At 42.7% G+C, this 22,893-nt stretch overlaps 2 protein-coding genes across 2 annotated transcripts; one reads left to right on the top strand and one right to left on the bottom strand.

The window, feature by feature from the left end:
- Positions 1 to 889: 889 nt before the first annotated feature.
- On the bottom strand, positions 890 to 7,763 carry rheb (Ras homolog, mTORC1 binding). Its single transcript, XM_061085090.1, has 8 exons — positions 7,450 to 7,763; positions 6,310 to 6,381; positions 4,269 to 4,336; positions 4,058 to 4,140; positions 3,904 to 3,960; positions 3,720 to 3,767; positions 3,283 to 3,364; positions 890 to 1,950 (listed from the first exon to the last, which is right to left on the bottom strand). Exons 1-8 carry the CDS (start codon positions 7,499 to 7,501, stop codon positions 1,858 to 1,860), a joined length of 555 nt encoding a protein of 184 aa, XP_060941073.1. The 5' UTR covers positions 7,502 to 7,763; the 3' UTR covers positions 890 to 1,857.
- Positions 7,764 to 17,267: 9,504 nt separating this feature from the next.
- On the top strand, positions 17,268 to 18,167 carry LOC133018727 (leucine-rich repeat-containing protein 30-like). The gene has a single exon (XM_061085158.1). It carries the CDS (start codon positions 17,268 to 17,270, stop codon positions 18,165 to 18,167), a length of 900 nt encoding a protein of 299 aa, XP_060941141.1.
- Positions 18,168 to 22,893: the final 4,726 nt, after the last annotated feature.

The following is a 22,893-nucleotide window of genomic DNA, read 5'->3' as shown; positions in this document are numbered from 1 at the left end:
AAAGTTTTTGAAGTACTTCCAACACCCAGAGCAAACATTCAAAGGTTCAAATGAATATTGGACGAATGCCTGTTTACAACAAACTCATGTTTGTCGGAGGAGTGCTGGGAAGTTTTGAGGATGATGGTTCGATCCTTATTATGCTCTCTGATTTAAGAACAAACGCCTCAGGTGGTGGAAGACTGTTTGGAAGTTTGTAGGTTCAATCCTCCAACACGCAGATGAAATGCTTTTTCGCCCTTAAACCAAACAGTTAGAGGACTGTGTGGAGGTTCTTTGGATGTGGATTTGTTCCTTCTTGGACATTTCTGGAGTCGAGAGCCGGAAGTGAAGACTGGAAATCTCTTAGACAGAAGCTCCCATGGCCATTAGCAGTGTGGTGATTTAGTTTGCATCAGTGGTGCAGCACCCGGTTCAGAAACAGCTAAAAACTCTTCCTGCTACTCCGGAAACCACATTTATTCTCCATGCTACTTTACTGAGGGCGGACAGAAAATCTCAGTTTTACATTTTCAATATTTTGGCTGTATTTTGGGAAACTGACTTCCTGCACGGATTGACACACATGGGTTCATGTTTGTAGCTACCGCTGCCAAAGAGGTTACGTTTTAATCCCCGTCCTTTGCTCTGCTGGTTCGTCTGCAGGGTTCAAGGAAACTACCGAGCAGATTTCTGAGAAACTTGTCGGAGGGATGGGACACGGGCCAAGAAAGAGACCGTGAAATTTTGGCAAAGGGATGGATCCAGGATTTTACTTTAGCATTGCAGGAGAGGGTATTTATTTTTTGCTTTTACATACATTTCCTGGGGAATAATTCACAGAGCTTGAGAAGGATCAGGCACATGTAGAAGACTGATAACTGAATTTGTAATATTTGGTGCGGCATGGTTGGATTTAATGGGACTGGTTTTATTCATTTTACCTTGTGGTTCTTTTTGCTTTACTGTAATTATTTCCTGTTTTCATAGAGCAGCTCGTGTATTTTCTTTATTGCACAACAATTTATTTAAGACCTTTAATATCGTGTATCTACTGTATTTATTACTGAATTCTCTCTGACATCACAATCGTCAGCCGAAACGAACGATCCCCACTCAGGCCTGCTTTACATAACCACTTTTTGCTTTAATGATTACAATCAAAAACATTTGTACAACATTTTCAACATTAGAAAATGGATGCAGATCTTTTTTTTTTAGGGGTGGGGGGAGGGGGGGGTCTGACAGTAACTGCTAAGAAAACAAACTGAGGGGACAGAGAGGTGGAGATGAAGTAGAAAAAGAGCCGTTTTTTACCGGAAGGTGATGTATCAGAAGAAACGTCTGTGTTTACTAAACCGTTCTCAGAGCATTGGCATGGCAGACATGACACCCCCCCCCCCCTTCTCCCACCTTGTGTTGTTTAAACTGATAAGGAACCGCAGCCTGTAATGGAGGCTGCATAATGAGAGGCTCAGATAAATCAAGCGCACACTGGGTCTGGCCTCGGTTCTCGTCACTTCTCAGCACAGGAAAACAATTAATTTTTTTCTGATACACCCAAATGATGCTCTGTGTGTTTCTTGCACCAGTGCCCAACACAGAAATGGAGAAGGGGTGGATTGTGGGTAAATATAAGACAAGGGAACCACCACTCTTATTTTATCAAACACATGAAGAAAAACAAGGATGACAAGGGAGAGGGGGGAGGAAATATTGATAAATAACAGTGGATTCAGAGCCATAAATAGACAGTTTTGGATATTTAGGACTCTGGGGGGGGGGGGGTGCAGTCAGCTGAGGTGGAGGAGAACTGGCAGCTAGCCTTCAAGTAACGGGATATCCCAGTGCAGTGTCCTGTGTGTTGATTGGGCGGCTCTACATCAAGGAGCAGGAGGTTTTTCCTGGCTGCACGCCGCCCTCCATCTTCTCTGCCTCCAGGATCATCCTCCGGAAAACCTCCACGGCCGTCTGAGGAGAAAACAACACACACACAAGATGCTGTCACATGTCCGGGTCACATCCAGCCGTGCGTCGCATGTTTTCACCAGACAACAGAGATGCCGTTGTTTCGTTTGTGTGTTCGAACACAGACGAGCTGCTTCGTAACTTGATTTGAAGCCGATTAACTGACTTCCTGAATGTGACACTTCACTGCAGAAGGAAATACATCCACCAGGAAATGGAAAAAGGGTTTTACAAATTGATTTGCATGCACATGTTGCAAGATTGCTGTCGAATATTAGCTCACGTTGGTCAGAGGAGGTTCCAATGAGACTGTGGTGCAGGACAAACTATCTTATAATTGTAAGAGCTGTCTTTCTGGCCACTAGGGGGCAGCATTACAAACTGACACTAACATACTGTGGTACAAATCCCTTCAGAGCCACAGTGGACGTCACACAACTGTGTGTGTGTGTGTGTGTGAGAGTGATGGCTCCAAATGATAAGTGTGTGAAAATGTCGACGGGCCACATGACACATTTATCAATCAACAACTGGATGTCCAATTCCATCCATCCATCCATCATGTCTCCATCCATCCTGCCTCCATGGACAGCAGCACACATGTCTCAAACGGTAGAGCACTACTTTCCATCCATACCATAACTGAGGGTCCGCAGTGGTCTGTTATTCTAAGAATTTGCATTTCCAGGAAACTGTGTTTGTCCGAAGCAGGAGCAACATGAGCCGCACCGACCCAACACCTCAACCTTCTAGCAAGCACCTGTGGGACGTGCACTACGGTAAGAAGCACTTACCAGCACTTAGTGAACTAAAGAACTGTTTCACCGCAGAAACAAGAATCCATTTTGTTATCTGGGGCGTGCAGAGTCAGTGCACTTGCTCTGCGAACAGTCCATCATGCAGTCACACACTTTGGCCTGATTCCACATCTGGGTAGGATCCACATGAATACATGAACATGGGCGGATGACGACATTGACTTCAGGAAGACCGAAGTGGAAAGTGGACACACAGATGAGTGAGCTCGGCCTTGAGAGGGTCACGGAAGGACAGGAGCCGACCCGGGATGACGTCTGGACAGGGGGCCAGCCAATCACAGACCTGCTCACACCTACAGGTAATCTAGCGAGCCAGTCAACCTGACCTGAATGTAATTAGACTGCGAGAGGAAACTCACTCAAGCACACAGGGAACATGCAAACTCGAACAAAAAAAAAAAAAGACCCCCGGCCGATCGACAGGTCCAAACCTCCTCTCCGGAAAATGACAAAGCTAAAATGTAACTGTTAATATTTTGTGTAAGATTCAGATCATCTGTACAGCCTCGGCTCTTACCTGGTTCTCTTTAGCTGAGGACTCCATGAAGGCCGCGTTCCAGGACTCAGCTAATGCTTTTCCCTCTTCACAACTGATTACTCTAAAGAAAGAAAATAAAAGACCAATATTTTTTACCATGAAGCTGCTGCACAGAGTTTCAATCCTATGAATTCTGCTCTGATAAAGGTCCTGGCTCTGCCGTTTTATCAGCTTTGAGTGAATCGTTCTCTTTATTTGTGTGTGCAAACCAAATATTAACATCTGCACTTCATTTTCCTTTGGTTTGTTTTTCAGTTTTGCATTTCTGCCTCTAGAATAATGAGAAACTGAACCGAAACAATGATTTACACTGTAAGTGCTGTGACCCATTTAAACACATACTGTATATGTAAACCTATACATCTCTCTGATGTATGCAGTGGATCTAATGCACAGTTTAAGTGTGTGTTACATACCGCTCCATATGTAGGTCATTCTTGTTCCCAACGAGCATAATTGGTACTCTGCATTCCAGGGAGAATAAGTGGCACAATGTAATTTTACCTCTATATGTCAAACACACTATACAACATAGTATATAGTATACAATCTAAATAATTATATACCAAGTATGTCCCAGAATGCATAGGTGATACTCACTGAACCTTTCCCACCATGTCCAACAGTTTTTCGTGGATAACTTGTACGACTTCAAAGCTGGAAGACACAAGCAGAGTATTTACTCTACTTGACACATTCCACCTCAACTCAACCAGAATTAGTTTCTCTTTGAAAGTGTGATGTGAAACGATACCTTTTATTAGACGTAACGGAATAGACCAGAATGTAACCATTGATATCTATGGAGTAAGTCTGTGGGAAGATGGAGTATTCATCCTACAGGGGAGACGGAGAGAGAGAGAGAGAAGGAAGGAAGCAGCGGTCAGACTTTGAAATAACGTGACATTTTTAGGTAGAAATCCATAAAGCACTCAAGAGCTAATAGAGAAACCACTGCATCATACCTGTCCTGCTGTGTCCACCAGCTGCAGATGGTACTCCTGTCCGTTTATTGTGATCATTTTGGTAAACGCTGCAGTTAAGAGAAAAGACAATTTGAGTGAACCAAGGGAAAATAAAAAATTCTAATGGATGTAAGAGCAAGATAAGAAAATAAATAAAAGGACGATCCAAAGCCTAAACAGCTGACTGTGTCTAATTTACTGCATGTTTCCAGTTTGCAGATCCCGAGACATCCAAGACTCAACCCTGTTATGGATCCATCTTGGAAGGCCTGGGACCACTGGGTTCATTCGGTGCAGGGATGTCGATATCTGCCTGGAGATGGGTTATATTATCTACAGCGCGGGCCTGAGCGATAGCTGCGCCCCGGGCTCCTCGTAGATAATGCTGATACCTCACTTTATGTCCACCATGAGAGCATTATTTATAGATGGAGACAGGACCACACATTTGGAGGGTGGTGATGTGAGTAAACACGCCGGGCAAGAAAAAGAGAAACAGCCTGCGGGTAAGTTTGGACTCAAATCTCCAGAGTGTCTGGGAAGATGTGTGTTTAAGAGGTTGATGGATCACTGTGTGTTCTCCCCCTTCAGTAGAGAAATACTGGTTAAGGCTCCTCTAAGCACAGCCCCCCCCCCCCAATAAGTCAATGATGTCCAGTCATAGAAGCGGGATTTAATTTCCATCACACGTTATTTACCAGCTGATTTCTGGAAAGTTTCTCTGAGGAGAAGTTTGTGTGGAAACTGGTGAAATCAGCTGCTGTCGTGTTTGGACACTTTGGTTCTGAGGGAACATTACACCCCCCCGGGTAACAAGTCATATCTTTTATTATCTCTCAGGGAAATCATGTCAGAGAGTTGTCGTGGTGCAGAATGCGATGGCGATGCAATTATATAACAATGATGTCAGAATTATATTGTGAGACTGTATTAGATTTGAATGATTCATCGATGATATCAACTATTTTCCTAACTGAATCATTGTGTTCTATATTTTAAACAAAGTTTCCAAATATTTTATAGATGATAATATGACTTTGCGTTTATTGTAAAGTAAAAAAATACAAAATTACATCACAAAAGAATATGAAAGAATATAAATGTATATAAAGATATTTTTCACTATTTTGTCAATTATTAGTCGATTTCAAGTGTTTTGAGGCAAAATTAATACGTTCTACTTGAGTTGATAATCAATCATGTTGCAGCCATAAACATGAAGAACAAAGAGCTAAGGAGTTGAAACTGTTAATTAACTGATTTTCTGGTTGAATGATAAATAATATGCAACTATTTTGATCATATCTGAATTAATAGGTCTCTAAAGTCAGAGTTTTTCCTGCTTTCTCACTAAACTGAAAATCTTAAGGTTTTTGAGCTTTGGTTGGATGTTATAACTTTGGCCTTTAAGAAACAGTCATCAGCATTTTTCACTTTATAACCAACATTTAACATTTAAAATAATTATTAGCTGTCGCTTTATATACACCATGTCCCCTTAGTTGTCAGTTTATTAGGTACACCAAGCTACTTCCAATGCAGACTAATACAACAATCCTGCAATGAACCCTACCTTCATTTTACAGGTAGGCTTCAGTTTCTTATGAAAGAGATACAAATAGATCATTCAGGAGAATGTAGTTTGTGGTGATGTTGTTGAACTGTATTAAATATACAGATGTTTATGACCCCGTTTATATCACTGTAGGCTTGATTTTACAATCTAAATGATTATTATTTAACATTATAACCTTAATGTTACAGCGGAGATTTATTATATAACATTTTTTAATTATAGACATTCAATGTCATTATATAGGTCAGGATTTCCCAGTGTGTCATAGCAGAGGTGGGTCACCTTCCTTTAAACAAAGAACACCTCCTTCGATAGCATATAACTCAATACATATTTAAGAAATACAGCATTAATCTTGAAGAACAGATGTGAAGTTTGAAAAGTCATAAGATCACAGATCATAACATGAGATGCACAGGAGTGTTGATGTATGAAGGAGTAACAACCCACTTATTCCAAACTTACTGTTTTCTATTGTTGGGTCATACGAGTCGACGAACTGGCCTTCCACAAACTGAATGGTCAAAGAGGACTTTCCTGCAAAACAAAACAAAATTCATAATAATAATATGAATCAATAATTAGCCTTCAGTTGTACGAAAATGGTTGTGAATATAAAAAGAAAAATAATAAACGATCTATACATGTGCGTAACTAGTTTAAGGCGATCAATACAGTCGTCAGAAAGATTGTGACTGATAACCTGACAACAATATGAAAATTATAATAATAATATGGATTCTTATTATTAGATATTCCGTTGAGAGGAAAATAGTTGTGAGTATAGAAATAGTTAATAATTTAGTGTAAGTTCATCATGATCAGAGGCTCAGGTGAATATTCAATAAATAGATATAGATAGAGATGAGGGACAGATGTGAAAATAATAACACAGATATTCAATTACAATACCAGTAAAGCTGAACCTCACCTATAGAAGGTCACTAAATCCCCTCACAGTGAAGTCATGGGAGATGTTTACAGAGGTTAGAGAATCGTCATTGACACAATCCACCTGCCCAGTGGGAGTATTGGGCTACATGGGTGTTTACTGGTAGTACTGGCACGCTGCTGGCTGCATGGGCCTCCAGTCGCAGTGGCGTGTGTGTGTGTGTGTGTGTATCTCTGTGTGTGTGTGTGTGTGTGTGTGTGTGTGTGTGAATGCCATCTTGCCATCCTCAACATCCCTTTTTACCGCAGACACATTGCGCTTCCATTGGTCACAGAGAGGATCAAACAAAGTGCAGAGTAATGCGTCAAATCCAGCGGGCCTCTTTTTTTTTTTGGTTTTACGCAGCGTGACACCAAACTCACGCAGCCCGGGTTGGGTTGGGGGGGGCATTGATAAAACACATATCGATTATAGCTCATCGATATATCTGGCAGATATTACGGGAGGCCCCATGTGCTTCGGAGGAGCGGAAACAAGCGAGGCCACGTCTCACCTGGAGCCGCTCACAGATGTTCATCCTGCTCCCTAGAATTTAAGTTTATTATAGGGAGGCGTACACCGCCCATCATAACGGGACTGGAATGGACCCGGGAGGCCGCTGGAGCCGAGGCTGTGGTGCGTCGCATCCGAGGCCTCCGAGCTGCGGGACTCACCTACGGATCTGTACCCGAGGATGGCGATCTTTCTTGATTTGGGCTGCGGCATATCTCGTCCTGGTTATCGCATCTAGTCCTCGGGGTGCAGCGCAGCCTCGCACCGGAGTGGCATCCAAATCTCAAGCTGGGACGTACACCAGATACCAGATGATGGGATGCCGGGAATCGATCGCTTCTTCTGGGCTCGACTGGGATGTGGGACGTTCCACGGCTGGCGGAAGAAATTAAAAAATGTTATTTCAGGTCATGGAGAAGAGGAGGAGAAAAAAAAAAGGCATGGAGCGTCTGTGGATCTACAACAACTGCGTCACTCCCCTTTGCCATGTAATGAATTAGTAATTACTGCCACTCGCTGATTGGCTGTGCGCAGAGAGAGAGGGAGGGTACATGAGCCTGTTGTAAAGCTCTGATTGGACGAGCAGGGTGTCCGTCAAGTAACAGTGAGACGGTCCTGGAATGTGATTGGCGGTTGGAGACATTGTGACGCGCTGGGTGGATGGAAACAATGTCACTCATGTGTGAAGGGTCAGGGAGCAGAGAGACAGGAGTGATGAGGACGTCATGTGATAAATATACACACACTGGGTACAAATACACAATATAAATCTGAATATTATATATCATAGAGGTTATATAGTGGCCAAACAAACATGTGGTGAAAGATATGTGTATCTAACTAGGGCAGTTGTATGGTACTTTAATATAATATAATACAATTAATACAACACGTTATATTAGTATAATATAACGTAAAGTAATGTAACATAATATCATATACTACAACATAACCTAACATGACCTAACATCATATGACATAACATTATATAACATAATTAACATACCATAACATCATGTTACATAACATAATGTAACATAACATAACATCATATTACTTATCATATAACATAATTAACATAACATACTACAACATATCATATAACATATCATATTACTTAACATCATTATTATATTAATTAACATAACATAACATCATGTTACATAACATAATATAACATAATTAACATAACATAACGTTACATAACATAATGTAACATAACATAATATAAGTGTATTGAAATGGAACATTTTAAATAGTACTTAAATAAATAGTTCCACAAAAAAATGTCGTGTTCCAACAGCAAATCAATCAGTTAAGCAAATGTGAACACAAATGTAAAAAAATGAGTTTGAACTTCAATATTTCCATTTTCTGCTACTTTCGTTGTTACTAAAATACTTTGAAAATATTTCACTACATTGATTTTACAACATTGTTGATTTACAACACATTTTTATAAAAACTTCATTTATCAGCTTGTCTCTAGTGTTGATGTCATCACATTATCATCATTGTACAGTTATTGAGGAATTAAAGGTGAAATTCCAGCTTGAGAGAAAGATTCAGTCAACATTACCAAGACATCACTGAAGTTTTGGAATATAATTGTATCCACAGATACATGATTCTCCTTCTCTTACTTGGCCACTAGATGTCCTCACAACACCATTTATATCTCACACAAGGCCCCAACTTCCAGCACCAGGGGTCGGTCTCATTTTCTATTCACTCCCTGAAACACCATCACCTTCTGATTTCCATCTCCTTACAGAACAGCTGTGTGCCCATGGGGGAGAGCGGGTCGTCCACCAACCAGGAGGTCGTGGGTTCCATTCCCAAAGTGTCAAGACAGTAAACACCCAAATTGCAGAGTGTATGAATGGCATGTGACAGTTTATTTCTATTTCTTGTTTTTGGTTCAAACTCTCTGTTCTCTCACTGCAACTCAACAACTCGACACCAGCTGACACACAAACCCCCGGTTGTCTGAGATGTTCCATTACAATCGGTGAAATACCCGCTTGTCTCAATATAACTGCAACTTTAAAACCCAACCACAGGCACGCAACAATACCAATCGGAACTAAAGCCACAATTAGTGGGTTAAGCCTATCGGCAGACACATGGTATTCCAGGCAGGCGGTGAGAGGATGAGAGTTCTAATCTTTCTCATGCATGTCAATCACTACCGGTACTTTACAAGTATACGAGTGAGGAAAACTGCATTTCCTGGAGATTGCTTCAAAAGTGCTGAACTTCCCACATTTTTCTCTCACAGCTTAAACATCGGTTCAGAGAGGGTTTTTTCGGAAGAACGACCCTTGAAATGATTATACACTCTCTCAGAAATAGCCCCCGGGCCCTCAGGGGGGGTGGGCAGTTTTTTTTCTCACCCTGTGACCAATGAAATCCCCTGTTTCCCTGTCACGACCAGGGCCATTACTACTTAATCACAGAAATGTCCAAGTCTCCGTCACTAAGACCAAACCGCCCCCCCACCACCACCCACCCCACCCCTCCATATACACTTCCTTTCAGCAATGGAGACAAGAAATCACTGGTGTCAGCAATAAGCGATTTGTTCTGCATGACATTGGGTGTCAAAAAAAAAAAAAAAAAAAAAACTCCACTGAAATTGCTGAAGGGTGCCTGCAATCACTGGACACACACACACACACACATATACACACACACACACACACACATACACACTCATGCACATGGACGCTGTCACTTTTTCCTGCCTCTCTCTTTTTCAATCCCTCTCTCTCTCTCTCTCACTCTCTCACACACACCCCTACATGCTCTTGGGAAAATTACGATGACCAAGAATAGGTCATACAGCCATGTTCCAGCCCGGGATTACAGTGTGCTGACAAAGGCCAACAATAAATACCCCCGGCAAGAACAACAGGTGTCTGACAAGATTGTTTCACTTTAATAAAAGGCTCACGCAAGCCTCCAAGAAATAATACATTAAGCCCTTTTAGACACGTTAGCCTGTTATTGCTTCATCCCTTGTGATTGGAAAACGTCTCTTTCTCACCCGGGCAATTAATCTCCCACGTGTGCAAGCGGGTCACCGACGTGATTAAGGTGGTGGCGTTAGTTCGTGCTGTCATGAGATCGATACTCCTGCCATGGAGCGAGCCCGGGCGGCAGGTTGAGAATTCACTTTGGATTTCCAGTCTGTAATTTCCTGCACGCGAGCTGGTGGACATGCAGCTGGAGCCGGTGGTTTCTGAACCCCGGGCATGAGGCTCGGGCTCCAGCCCTCTTTCAACTCACTGTGTTGAAAGCACCCCTGGCTCTGTTAGTATGCCAGCCTGATCGCCAGTGGAGCGAGTCGGCCACATCCTCCAGCTGGGCCCGTGCCACCAGCGGGCACCTGGACCCACTCGCTGAAACCTCATGAAACAGAATGCATATTTAACCCAGAGGAATGCATTTCTCTGGCTTATTTCACCAGCGATAGCGTACGACTGGAGGAACCCCCCCCTCTGCACTTTTATTTAGCTCATCTTTGAGACTTTTCTCACCTATTGGAGGCAACGCGGCCTTTTTTAAGCGGCAGATTCACACTTGGTGCTGCGCCTCGGCCACTGGACTGTTTCCAGAGTCACACAGCCCTGAAAGACAGCCATCGTTATCCAACTCTCACAAGGTGTCATTGTAGGGATCCGATGATTACCATATCAGCACCACATGAAACATTTATGGCTTGCTGGCACTGCTGGTCTGGCAGGCATCCTAATTTCGAGTACAGAGCTTGTCAGATCCTATTGTCTCTGTAGTTGCGGTGGCATGAGCATAAAAATCACCAGCCCTGAAGCTTCTGTCACTCGAGGCCACAATGAGAACTGAGTGATGCAGGTTTCTAAACCACACCCGACACATCACCAGATCCTGGTTCAACAATACGCAACCACACTCTGTGCAATATGGCAGCCGATTAAAACTTCTGCAGCTACTTTACTGTCCTGCTGGTGAACGGCTGCAGAACTAACTTTGTTGTGACTCTATGACATCAAGCCAAGATAGTAACGGGACATTACTATGTGTACGACACATTTAACGACAGAAGTGCTAATAGTCAAAAAAAATATATACTACTGTTAATACCCGGAGAAGCAAAAATTTCAAAATTCCGACTACAGTTGCAACTTCTGACTCGGAGGTCAGTTATTCGTAAAAATTACAATATTTACAACATTGATTGGAAGAAACAGTTTTTTAGTATAATGGAGAAGTGTGTCAATGTTTTAAGTATTTATAAACAATAAAATGTGTGATAGAAATAAAGGGAGCAGCAGTGCCAGTCATGGTAGAATATGGGAGTAGGCTTCTTAAATATCAAGCATTCTTGTTGTAATCATAGTCCATGAGCCGCTACCACCATCATCATGATCCACAATCCACCATTAAGATCCATGATCAGGGTCCAGCATCATGATCTATGGTCCTCGATCATTTACTAAGGGAAATATTTATAGATCTTGATAAAAAAGAAAATTCACCCACATTAAGATACCGGATATCTATTGTTTTGAGGCTCCTAATTATCCAACTCAACGTCAAACTTCTGCATTAAAGTATATTTATATTAGGGCTGGGCAAGTTAACTCGTTTTAATCGAGTTAACTCAAGTGATGAGTTAACTCGATTGTTTATCCGCCAATTATTTTCTTTTTTCCTGTTCTGCAGCAGTCAGCAACAGACTTTCACAAAATAAAAGCCTGACTTTCACAATAAAACAATAAATAATCAAACCTGAGTTAACGCGAGATAAAATAATTAATCGAGTTAACTCATCACTTGAGTTAACTCGATTAAACGAGTTAACTTGCCCAGCCCTAATTTATATATAGTAGTTTCTATTGGAGGTAGTATGTTGAGAGAAACCACACGGTGGCTGCTGCCTGGCACGGAGGTTCCACTCTGTTCCCTACTGGTCTGAGTTGAACAGGAGGGGAATGGTGGTCGGTCCACAGACGTTAGACACCACACATACATTAGCTGGTGTCTGTATCTAACGCAGCTCGGGAGGAGAAGCTCATTATTACGACTCTGCTGAGGTTTGTCCGGCGTGATGAGGTCAGAGACCCTCGACTCCGCATCACTCAATCCCACTGTCCCCCCCCGCAGCACGGACACTTCAGCTCATAATGATGACTCTGCATCGCTGCTCACTGTTTAGCTTTGCTCCGGCCGCCTGTAGCAGTCGCTGTGAGCAGGTGAGACCCAGATTGGCTGCTGGGCGGCACTTCATCACCCGGCTGCTTGGTGTCACGGCCACAATTGGTTTGTACTTCCAGTCCGCTGCATCAGCAAAGTCCAGACTGATTTGGTCACTTTGGAGCCCAGTTAGCTTCCCCGTTGATTCCAGCCATCATTACAAATGGTATCTTGATGCGGTGGAGTTAACCCGGATACAGCTCCCCCCCCCCCAGGGGCCTTTATTATCTATTCATCATGTTGTTCCAGTTTATCTGAAGATTAATCTGGTTGCTTCACCGCAGATCTAACTACAGATACCTGGCGTGTGGCTTGGGGGGGAAGAGATTAGTGGATCACGAGATAGAGTTGAAGAGAAGGGGGTGAAAAATGTTCCAAGAAGATGGAGAGAACGATACGCATTTGTATTTGTGCTCTTTTAGAACAGATTTGCCTTGAAAGCAGGCTGGATTATAAACGGTCTATGTAAGTATGATGCAGTTATTGTCTCACAGCAAGAAGGTTCCTTTCCTGATCCATGTTCAGCTGGAGTCTACTGTAGAGTTTCATGTTCTTCCCATGTCCGTGTGGGACCAAAGACAAGCAGACTGGGGTTAGAAGTATAGAAGTAGATTAGGATAAGTGGTAGAGATAATGAATGGATGTAATTTCCATGGTGCCAGTTTGCACAAGCAGCCATTGTGGTAAATAAATGAACATTTGCAACATCTTCCCAGCAGACTTGTTGGACTCTCTCTCTGATTTCCCCACCCTGGTAATTTGCTTTGCTGCGTACAGCCTGTGTCGAGTCACCTGGTGGTTTTGGGCAGAGCCGCGGCGCCAGGAGCTTATTCATACGTGTGACAAATTGTTTTTGACACACACAAAAAAAGCCGCTGCCACTTCCACAGAGTCCATTAGCTGGAGGTACACGAACGCGTGCGTGCACAAATGGAAAGTGTCCACTGGTGTGAATATTCACATCTGCACCTGCTGAATAATAGACAGTTATCATCTCAGGGCGGCTCGCCATCCGCTCCTGTTCACAAGCTTTTCTCCCCTTTCATGGTGCTAATTTTGTCTGGAATATACTCGCAGAAATGCATATTTCTCGTCTCCCCAACCCGAGCTTGTCTTGTATTCTGTCTGAAGGGGGGAACATGTTCCTCAATAAGAACGCTGGCTTCAGGGGGTAATGTGTCTGCAGTATAGATTCGGAAGAGCCCCGAGTCTTGGCAGGAACTCCACACTCTCTGAAACAGGACTGAGACACCTACGGCTGATTCTGTGGCAGTGGAGCCATATATCATCTGTCATTGCCAGGAAGCTCAACAGTAATGAACAAGTAATAATGGTATATATCGTGAACCTGAGTCTCTAAAGGTAGCTCATCCAGAGACATTATTGTGCCACATAACCAGATGAGCCTCCTCAAATGAGATCATTCCCGTCAGCCCGAGGACTGGGGGGGGCAGAACTGTTCTCAGAGTGAATAACTCGTCCCCATTTGGGCGCTAATGGGCCCCAGTATTAAGGTGTTGGTGTGAATGTGAGAGGAATCCCATTTTTCTTGTAATTTAAATCTCAAGCTGTTTCCACACATCTGTTCCTCTGGAAGAAATGAGGATTCATCTGGAAACAAAAAAACAAAAAAAACACATGCACAGGGATAAAGAGGGAGCGTTTAATGAAGATTCATGCCTCACAAGAATATGATGGAGTGTGAGACGAGTAAGACGGCGTGTTATGGAGAGGTATGTCATGATGACATCTCTCCGTCACAGAAATAAGAACTTTTCCCTTCTGTCCATTCTTCCACCTACCGATCCAGCTTCTACCCCTCCCTCCCTCCCTCCCTCCCTCTATCTGTCCATCCACCTCAGCTTTATATGCAGGTAATGCAAGGTTACAGTTAACCCATAATGAGGGATATGCATATGAAGCAGAGGGGTTTTCAGCTTATTTGACAGCATGTGTTCCTCGTGTTGTCACCGCGGGGATATGTTTGCATATGGGGGGGGGGGGGGGGGGGGGGGAATGCTGTGACGGTTACAGCTGAGGCGTCATTTTTCATGTAAATAGAGGAGAGCAGGATATGGCAATCCCGCTGTTGGTGAAATTAGCCGTGGCGCACAAACACACAAGATCAGATTCCCCTCCGAAAACTGAAGGCTGTATAAAGACTTTGTGATTAAATCTTTTAGAGCAAACACACAAGCACACATGCACACACCCACACACACAAGAAACGTACGAGTCAGCCGGAAAACCACTTTCTGCACAAAGTAACTGATATGAAGGTAACATTCAGGAAAAAAAAATAAAAAGATCCACATGAGACTTGCTGCACAAGCAGCTGCCTGAACGGGCCACGCACCCCTGATAGCCTCCTCTCCAGTGTCCAATTCAGCAAACACATGATTCAGCCTGTCATTCATAAGTGCTGATGTAGCCGTGCTCCGAGCCGAGCCAGCGAGTCCCCAGAGCTGGATATCACTGCTAACTGTCATCCAAGTACTTTGATTACTGGGCTGGGAGAAGAATGATGACTAAGGCCACTGAGTGCTGGTCAGACTCTGGACGGCTGTCGAGGAAAGTGGATGGAGTCCAAGGGCCCATTAACACCTCTATCGTTTTTATAAAGTGTTCACTGCTCATGAACCCGGACTTCTCCTGTTGCAGACATCGTTTTAATAACGTCTCGTCATTTGAGTGACACCTCTTGGAAAACGGTGCTTATTTTCTTATATAAAAGTCTATTTCTGTCCTTATGAGATAACTTTGTGGTTACGTGTTACAAAGTTGCTTTATTCAGCATTTCTAAGCACTATGATATCCTACAATATATATAGGCAGGTATAATTTATTATTAAATGTCAATTGTATTTGTTGACCTCAACTTTGCACATATTGGTCACAGTACTTAAACGAACGTAGTTGGTTGTAATCTGTAAACGTAAATTTGTCAAAGTCAATATTACATTTTCTTTCTTTCCATTTAAAGAGGATATAAATGATGAATTAATTATAAATCGAGTCCAAGGGCCCATTAACACCTCTATCGTTTTTATAAAGTGTTCACTGCTCATGAACCCGGGACTTCTCCTGTTGCAGACATCGTTTTAATAACGTGTCGTCATTTGAGTGACACCTCTTGAAAAACGGTGCTTATATTCGTATAGAAAAGTCTATTTCTGACCTTATAAGACAACTTTGTGCTTACGTGTCACAAAGTTGCTTTATTCAGCATTTCTAAGCACAATGATATCCTACAATATATATAGGCAGGTATAATTTATTATTAAATGTTTATTGTATTGATGACCTCAACTTTGCATCTATTACTCACAGTACTTAAACAAACGTAGTTGGTTATAATCTGTAAATGTTAATGTGTCAATAGTCAATATTACATTTTCTTTCTTTCCATTTAAAAAGGATAAAAATTATAAATTAATTATAAATCGAGTCCAAGGGTCCATTAACACCTCTATCGTTTTTATAAAGTGTTCACTGCTCATGAACCGGGACTTCTCCTGTTGCAGACATCGTTTTAATAACGTGTCGTCATTTGAGTGACACCTCTTGAAAAACGGTGCTTATATTCGTATAGAAAAGTCTATTTCTGACCTTATAAGACAACTTTGTGCTTACGTGTCACAAAGTTGCTTTATTCAGCATTTCTAAGCACTATGATATCCTACAATGCATATAGGCAGATATAATTCATTATTAAATGTTGATTGTATTGACCTCAACTTTGCACCTATTAGTCACAGTACTTAAACAAACGTAGTTGGTTATAATCTGTAAACGTTAATGTGTCAAAGTCAATATTAGATTTTCTTTCTTTCCATTTAAAGAGGATATAAAAGATAAATGAATTATAAATTAATTAATACATTTAGAAAGTATTGTTTCTAACATAAAAAAGAACACCTAACAAATAATTATTTTAAAATAGTTTATCATAAATAAAATAAATACATCGCATAGCAAAGTCAATTTGAGGTTACTCCAGCACGTGTCTGTGCTTAAGGCTTCACTAACACCTCTAAGAGCTGTTACTTTTTTGAGAGCTGATCCAGTGTTTTCACGGCTGCCGGCTCGGTGCCAAATTTAAGTTGAGACAACAGCAACGTGCACAGAGGCACACGTGAACCAATGTGAGAGGAGCTTATGGGCTTGGAGTGCTGGTATGCTAACAATCTGAATCATTTTAACTGCATAATGCAATACAGAGGGGAGCAGCTGTAAGTGACATAAGGGACAGGCTTGTGTTCCGAGTGTGACGCTGTCTGTGAGTATTTCTGTGTGTCCACCTATGAGATCATGGCGGTGACCTCAGCTGATTGAGCTCACACAGCATCCTATCAATGGTCCTCCCCTCCCCGGGGTGGGTGGGGAGCCCAGTGCTATCTGTGGACATGGAAAGTGACAGGACCAGCTGGGCAATGAAATCCTGTACGACAGGCAGTTGGTCCGGGAGAGCGTCTACCGCTCGGTTACAGCCGCCTGCAGCTCCAGTCGGAGGAAAAACCCAGCCAGGATTCAGAGTCACTGCTGCCAAACATCAGGAGTTCCACCACAACCAAGCACCTCAGTCCCACTGGAGCTCATCATGTTCTGCGCGGCTTGTTCAAGAACCCTGGAGATCAATCAGCAGTCGTTACCCGGCGCCTCTCAATGCTCCAATCGCTGGTGATCCAGCTGATCGCATGGTGACATTGGCGTCGGAGGCGATTGACTTGAAGCCAGGACGATGGGCGGGAAGCAATCTCGCAGTTTTTCCACCAAGGACTTGAACGAGGTGAGTATGGGTCAAAGGGGCAAGAGCGCTCTGAGAGATGACCAGCCCACCCTGTCCTCGGCGGCCGAGCGGATCCGCAGGCACGCCACGGTGCACTTCGGCTACAGCACCCTGAGTCTGGCCATGCGGGCGCTGGACAAGACCCCGGCCGAGCTGTGGGAACTCAGAGAGCTCCAGAAGCTGAACCTGTCCATGAACTGCCTGTGCTCCCTGCCCCCGACCCTGGGCGCCCTGGACAATCTGGTCATCCTCAACCTCTGGGGCAACAACCTGTCGAGCCTCCCGCCCGAGATCGGACTCCTGAAGAAGCTGCGTGTGCTCTTCGCTTGTCGCAACCGCCTGAGCGAGGTCCCGGAGGAGCTGGGCCTCTGCACCTGCCTGGAGGTGCTCAGTCTGGCCAACAACCAGATCACGGGCCTCCCCGGCAGCTTGGCCGCCATCAACAGTCTGACCAAGCTCAACCTCAGCCACAACCGCATAGCTCACATCCCCACGTGTGTGTACACCATGAAGGGCCTGGTCTTCCTCCAGCTGGCCTGCAACCGACTGGAGACGATTGCCGACCAGATCCAGGACCTGGTGAACCTCAAGATCCTCATAGTGGAGGGAAACAGTATCCACACGCTGCCCAAGACGCTGTGCTTCCTGGAGTCTTTAGAGCTCCTCAATGTTGACTTCAATGACTTGCAGAATGTGCCGGTGGAAATGTATCTGCTGAGCCGGCTCGGGAGGTTGGCCTGCCACCCGATGGACAAGGGACTGCACATAATCCACAACCCCCTCCACAAGCCTATTCAGGAGGTGTTGCAAGGAGGACTCAGCGCCCTCTATAACTACCTCAAGCCCACGTGAGGGAGCACACTCCTGCATGTGTGTCTGTGTGTGTCTCAGAGTGTGTCGTAATGCCACGTTGGTGCGTGTCTGACCCCTGGCAGGTGGTGGTCCTGGTCTGGATCCACAAAGTGTTACCACCGACTGACTGACGGGGATATTATGTCCCAAAAAGGTTCATCTCTCTGACTGACGAATAGATTTTCAATTTTTTATTATGTAATCCACAAGTTTGGATATAAATAAAGAATTAGAAACTGCTGTGTCATGTCTAAACATTTGTTAATCCACAGCAGGACGAGTCACGCAGCTCACACACACATTCACAGGTTCTACATTTGGGATCAGCCACAGAGCACCGCTGTCTTTTGTTGCATTAAGGTCACCGGGATCAAGTGGGAAAGGCCAGTGGAAAGAACGGTGGAGGGGGGGGGGGGGCTTAAGATCTACAATAAAACATAAAACAAAACACAACCGGGACTTAGACTGTGATTAAATGTTGTTCCACTCCAACAGATCAGAGCAGGACACTGGCCGGTGGTAGATCCCCGGAGATCGTTCAATGTTGTAATAAAAACAAGTTGTAAACAGTTAAGGAAAAAATACCTTTACGAGGCATGATGTGATTAACACTGGATTTGGAAACTGTAAAACAAAATCTAATTGAAATAACTTAAAGCAAACTTCTAAGATGAGAGAAGTTTGAGTTTGGATTGTTTTGTGAAATGTTTGTTGTTACTGCCAAGTCATCAGAAGGATCTTTCATAAGAACGATCAAATGGTGGAACAAACACTGATGTTAAACTGTTGCTATGAGTTCACATTGTACGTTAAAAACTGTAACCATGGAGATGAAGCACAATGTAAAAAGCTGTAAAAGTGTTTTAATGTGAAAATATTTCATGAGATCTTTGGAAAATTATGTGTCCAACAAGCTTTTCTGTGTAAATAAAACATTTAAAAAAGATCAAATACTATCTGAGTCAACATTATTCAACTCATGCACTAATCCTGAAGAAGATATTCAACAAATTAAAAAATTAAAATGTATTATTGTTAAATCACTTTCAAGTTAATTATTTACAAAGTTACAAGGTCAAATCGCTGATAATTGAAGCCTTGAGTAAATACATAAAAATATTAATTAACTTAATTTCTACAGCACTCATTCAAAGAAGTTTACTAAGTGTTTACAAAATACATGGGGATAAAACTACAGAGAACAAAACAAGCAATACAAATTAGAAAGATAACTTTCTTCTTTTCCAGATTGTTTCATATCACATATTGATTTCAGTTTGTTTTTATTATTTATATTGTGATATCAATGTTGATGTTAATGTTGCACATTCTGTTAATGATCATGATTCTTCTAATCAGATGTTATTCTTACATTAACCTTCCATACTCTGTAAACCATATTGTTCAAAATCACATTGTGAATCTGGTGCTGTTCAACTATCTGTTTTACAAAATAAGAATTTCTAGGTGAACTTCCTGGAAAATTATGATCATCCTTATTCGTAGAACTTTCATTCAGAAGCTTATAATTGAGAGACTTTATCTTAAACTGCAACAGCAACGTGATGAGTTATTGTGTGTATGATTGTGTAACGCATTTCTCTTATCACCACCGTCCCTATGAATAAAAAACTGTTTGTGTCAACTCGGCTGCTGGAATATCAATCAGGTTTCTCAAATTTCAAGAAGGTCAAAGTTCAACCAGTCTCAGCAAAGAGTGGCTGCTGGGGAAAAGAGAAAAACGTGACCTCTGTTGGTCTGTACCTGCAACTACATGCAAGTCCTACATGCAGGTCACACACACACAAACACACACAAACACACACACTCCTGAATAAGTCTTTGTCCCAGATAGGGATCATGGGACGTGTTGTCAAAGCACCTACAGAGATGTTGTGCGAGTCCGATGACCTGAATCCAGGTATTACTGTTCAGCGGTGATGTTACTCTTCTACTAACATTAAAATAAAAACCTCCACTTGTATTACTTATTTAAACAAACGCGAGAGAAGCAGGACTTTCAATCGGGAACTAAAGCAACACAATAGATTAACACTTATTTGTAATTGCACAAACAAAGCCTTGGTTGGGCTTTAATTATAAAACCCTCTCTTGTGTACAGTTGAGTGAAACACAGTTTAACCACCGTGGCTATTAATTAAAGTGTAGTTGTGCTGCGTGGCAATCAGCCTCCCGGTGTTGTGCGGTGCTCACTCACTGGTGGTCAGCCGTACTCAGGGGACCCCCCCCCCCTGACTCATGCAGGATTTGCTGATCTTATTTAATTGCTGTGTGCGCCCGACAACTTTGTTTTGTAGTGAGACCTTGTGCGAGTGGCTGAGCACAGACTGGCCCCCCCGAGTTCCCTCAGTTGAAGACGTTATTCATTTAGAAGCCAAAAGCTCAGAAAACCGTTTAGCATCACCGGCGGCGAGTGACTTCCCATATTGAAGGGCAGATAATCAATCGGGAATCGAACTGGTGACGTTAAAGGAACGGTGTGGCGGTCGCACCATCATTTATTTTTGTATATTTTCTAAGTTGGGTGCACGCAACTCAGCTAATGTTCTGTTCTTTCTCTTTATTTTGAAATAGCACTCACCCCTTCGTTTGTGCCGAGCTCCTCTGGCCAAAGGCTTGAAACCTGCAGGAAGTGGTCTTTTAAGCCCCACCCACAGGAAGTGGAGAAGACCAAAGGCTGATTGAAGAGGGGGAGATTAGATTTAGAATGGGTTGAATCCTCTTTGTTTGACTTTGTTATCATTTGTTTAAATTTAATCCAATTTGTTTGTCTATGAACTTATTTTTAAAAGGTTGCTTATGTTTGTATGTTGATAGTTTATTTGTGGAGTTAATGTTGTATGTTCCATAAGGTTTCCCCTGTTTGCCTGAATGGACTAGTCCACCTGTGTATATACCACCTGTGTGTCAATTACAGAGAGGTGTGTTTATGTTGAAGCTGTTGTTGCTGTAGCAGAAGTTTGGGACCTGATTTTGTAGTTTTTTATTTCCTACTTTTGTAAATTGTATGGGTATTAAGTTATTTGTCTTTGAAAGAATAAGGATTTTTACATAACCCTAATTAAAAATCCCTTTTTACTCCTTTAGTCTTTTTGCCTGGTCCCTAACACAAAGGATAACCACAATAAACATCACCGCTCTGTATGTTGTGTGATTTATTGCGTCACACACATGGGGAGGTGTTGACAATCAGCGTTACACTACATCCCGTCCTTTTATGTTTGCCGGATATGAAACATCCCAACACACAGAGCGGATGTGATGCAGAAGAGATTTACTGAAGTTTCCTCATGAAATGTCAGCAGGAAGCAGTTCAGATGGAACCGTGAGTCACTGAGATGATCGTGACCTTTGAGGCCTAAATATGAAATCTTTTGAAGCCGCTCCGGTGCTTTTCATCCAATCAGTGTAATGTCAGAGCTCCTCTGTCCACGGCTTCCACAGTGGGATGGAAAGTTAAGCTTGTGGAACATAACAGGCGAACGAAAAAAGTGTCAACATTAAGTCTTTTCAATACCGTGAGTGGTGCAGGTGCTCTACAGATTCTGATCAGCAGTTTCGTTACTGAGATTTATTTATATTGATGTGTATTTTCCGTTTAGGCTGTAAACTGTTATTTTCATATTTTTATATTTTGTATCTCCATTTGTATATTATATTGTATATTTATTTATCTATTACTTCTGATGTGTTTTATTTTTATGTTTATCCCTTTTTCTGCTTGGTCAAAAGTCGCTTGGGGAATTTCTATAGAAATGATACAGATATTTTGATTTAAAAAAGAAACATATTTATAATTTGGAGCAGCTGGATTGAACCTGAGTGAGCTGATGGGCCTTGGAGGAGCTATTGTATTTGTCTTAAAATGCAATATGTGCTGTTTTAACCACCTTTAGCTGCATTTTGTCATTTCATAGAACATAAAAAGTATAAAAGGGGCGAAAGGGTTGAAACACTTAACGTATAAGCGGCTTGGAATGGACAGTTAAAAATAAGAAATGGGTGGAAGCGGCGGTGAGAGATATTATCATGATTTATTGATCCGACATGACTTGGTGGCCGACTGTGTTTACGCAGAAGCCACTGAAACACAACCCTTCAATCACCCACTAACAAGCAGCCTCACCCTCCACCACCCCCCAAACCCCCTTGCATTCAGGAGTGCACACAACGATGTTATCCACTCTCCGTCCAATCAGAGGAAGTTTCATTCTCACCGACTCCCATGACAGCTCGGCTCAGACTGGTATTCCCGACATTCCTGGCAACACAACTGCCGAAGCCACGACAATGCCTGCGGAGCACAGAGAGCCGCGGTGCACCTCCGTGTAATGACACAACAACAACAACACAGAGTCGTATATCCTTGACAACAGGAGGTCGTTTATAAACTAAATGTGGACCCGTGTCAATCTGGCTCAGTTTTAATTAGCCACGAAAAACTGCTGGTACCAGTGAAATGACCATGTGTGTGTTTTTTTAATGCAAAAACAATAAGGCGGTGACATTGGTCGACTTTGTCATCAGTTGCTTCTCCATCTCGGTGTTTGACATCGCTGCGAGGATTCTCCCGCCGCTGTTTGCACTCGCCGTCTCAGATAAGACCGATTTCCGACAAATATTTGTGTTTATTAAAGTAAAGCTTCATCGTTGATTCATGGAGGCTGAAACAAACACACAAACACACACACACACACAAAGAACG

Source organism: Limanda limanda, chromosome 13, assembly GCF_963576545.1.
Source record: "Limanda limanda chromosome 13, fLimLim1.1, whole genome shotgun sequence".
Taxonomy (NCBI): Eukaryota; Metazoa; Chordata; class Actinopteri; order Pleuronectiformes; family Pleuronectidae; genus Limanda; species Limanda limanda.
Note: the sequence above shows the minus strand (reverse complement) of the source record. Positions and strands in the feature narration are given on the sequence as shown.

Excerpts from the sequence above, each read along its gene's own strand:
- rheb (XM_061085090.1), bottom strand. The coding sequence starts at position 7,501 with ATGCCGCAGCCCAAATCAAGAAAGATCGCCATCCTCGGGTACAGATCC. Across the intron at positions 4,337-6,309 it reads TGACCCAACAATAGAAAACA|CGTTTACCAAAATGATCACA; the intron begins GTAAGTTTGGAA and ends TCTTAACTGCAG. Across the intron at positions 3,768-3,903 it reads GACATGGTGGGAAAGGTTCA|AGTACCAATTATGCTCGTTG; the intron begins GTGAGTATCACC and ends CCTGGAATGCAG.
- LOC133018727 (XM_061085158.1), top strand. The coding sequence starts at position 17,268 with ATGGGCGGGAAGCAATCTCGCAGTTTTTCCACCAAGGACTTGAACGAG.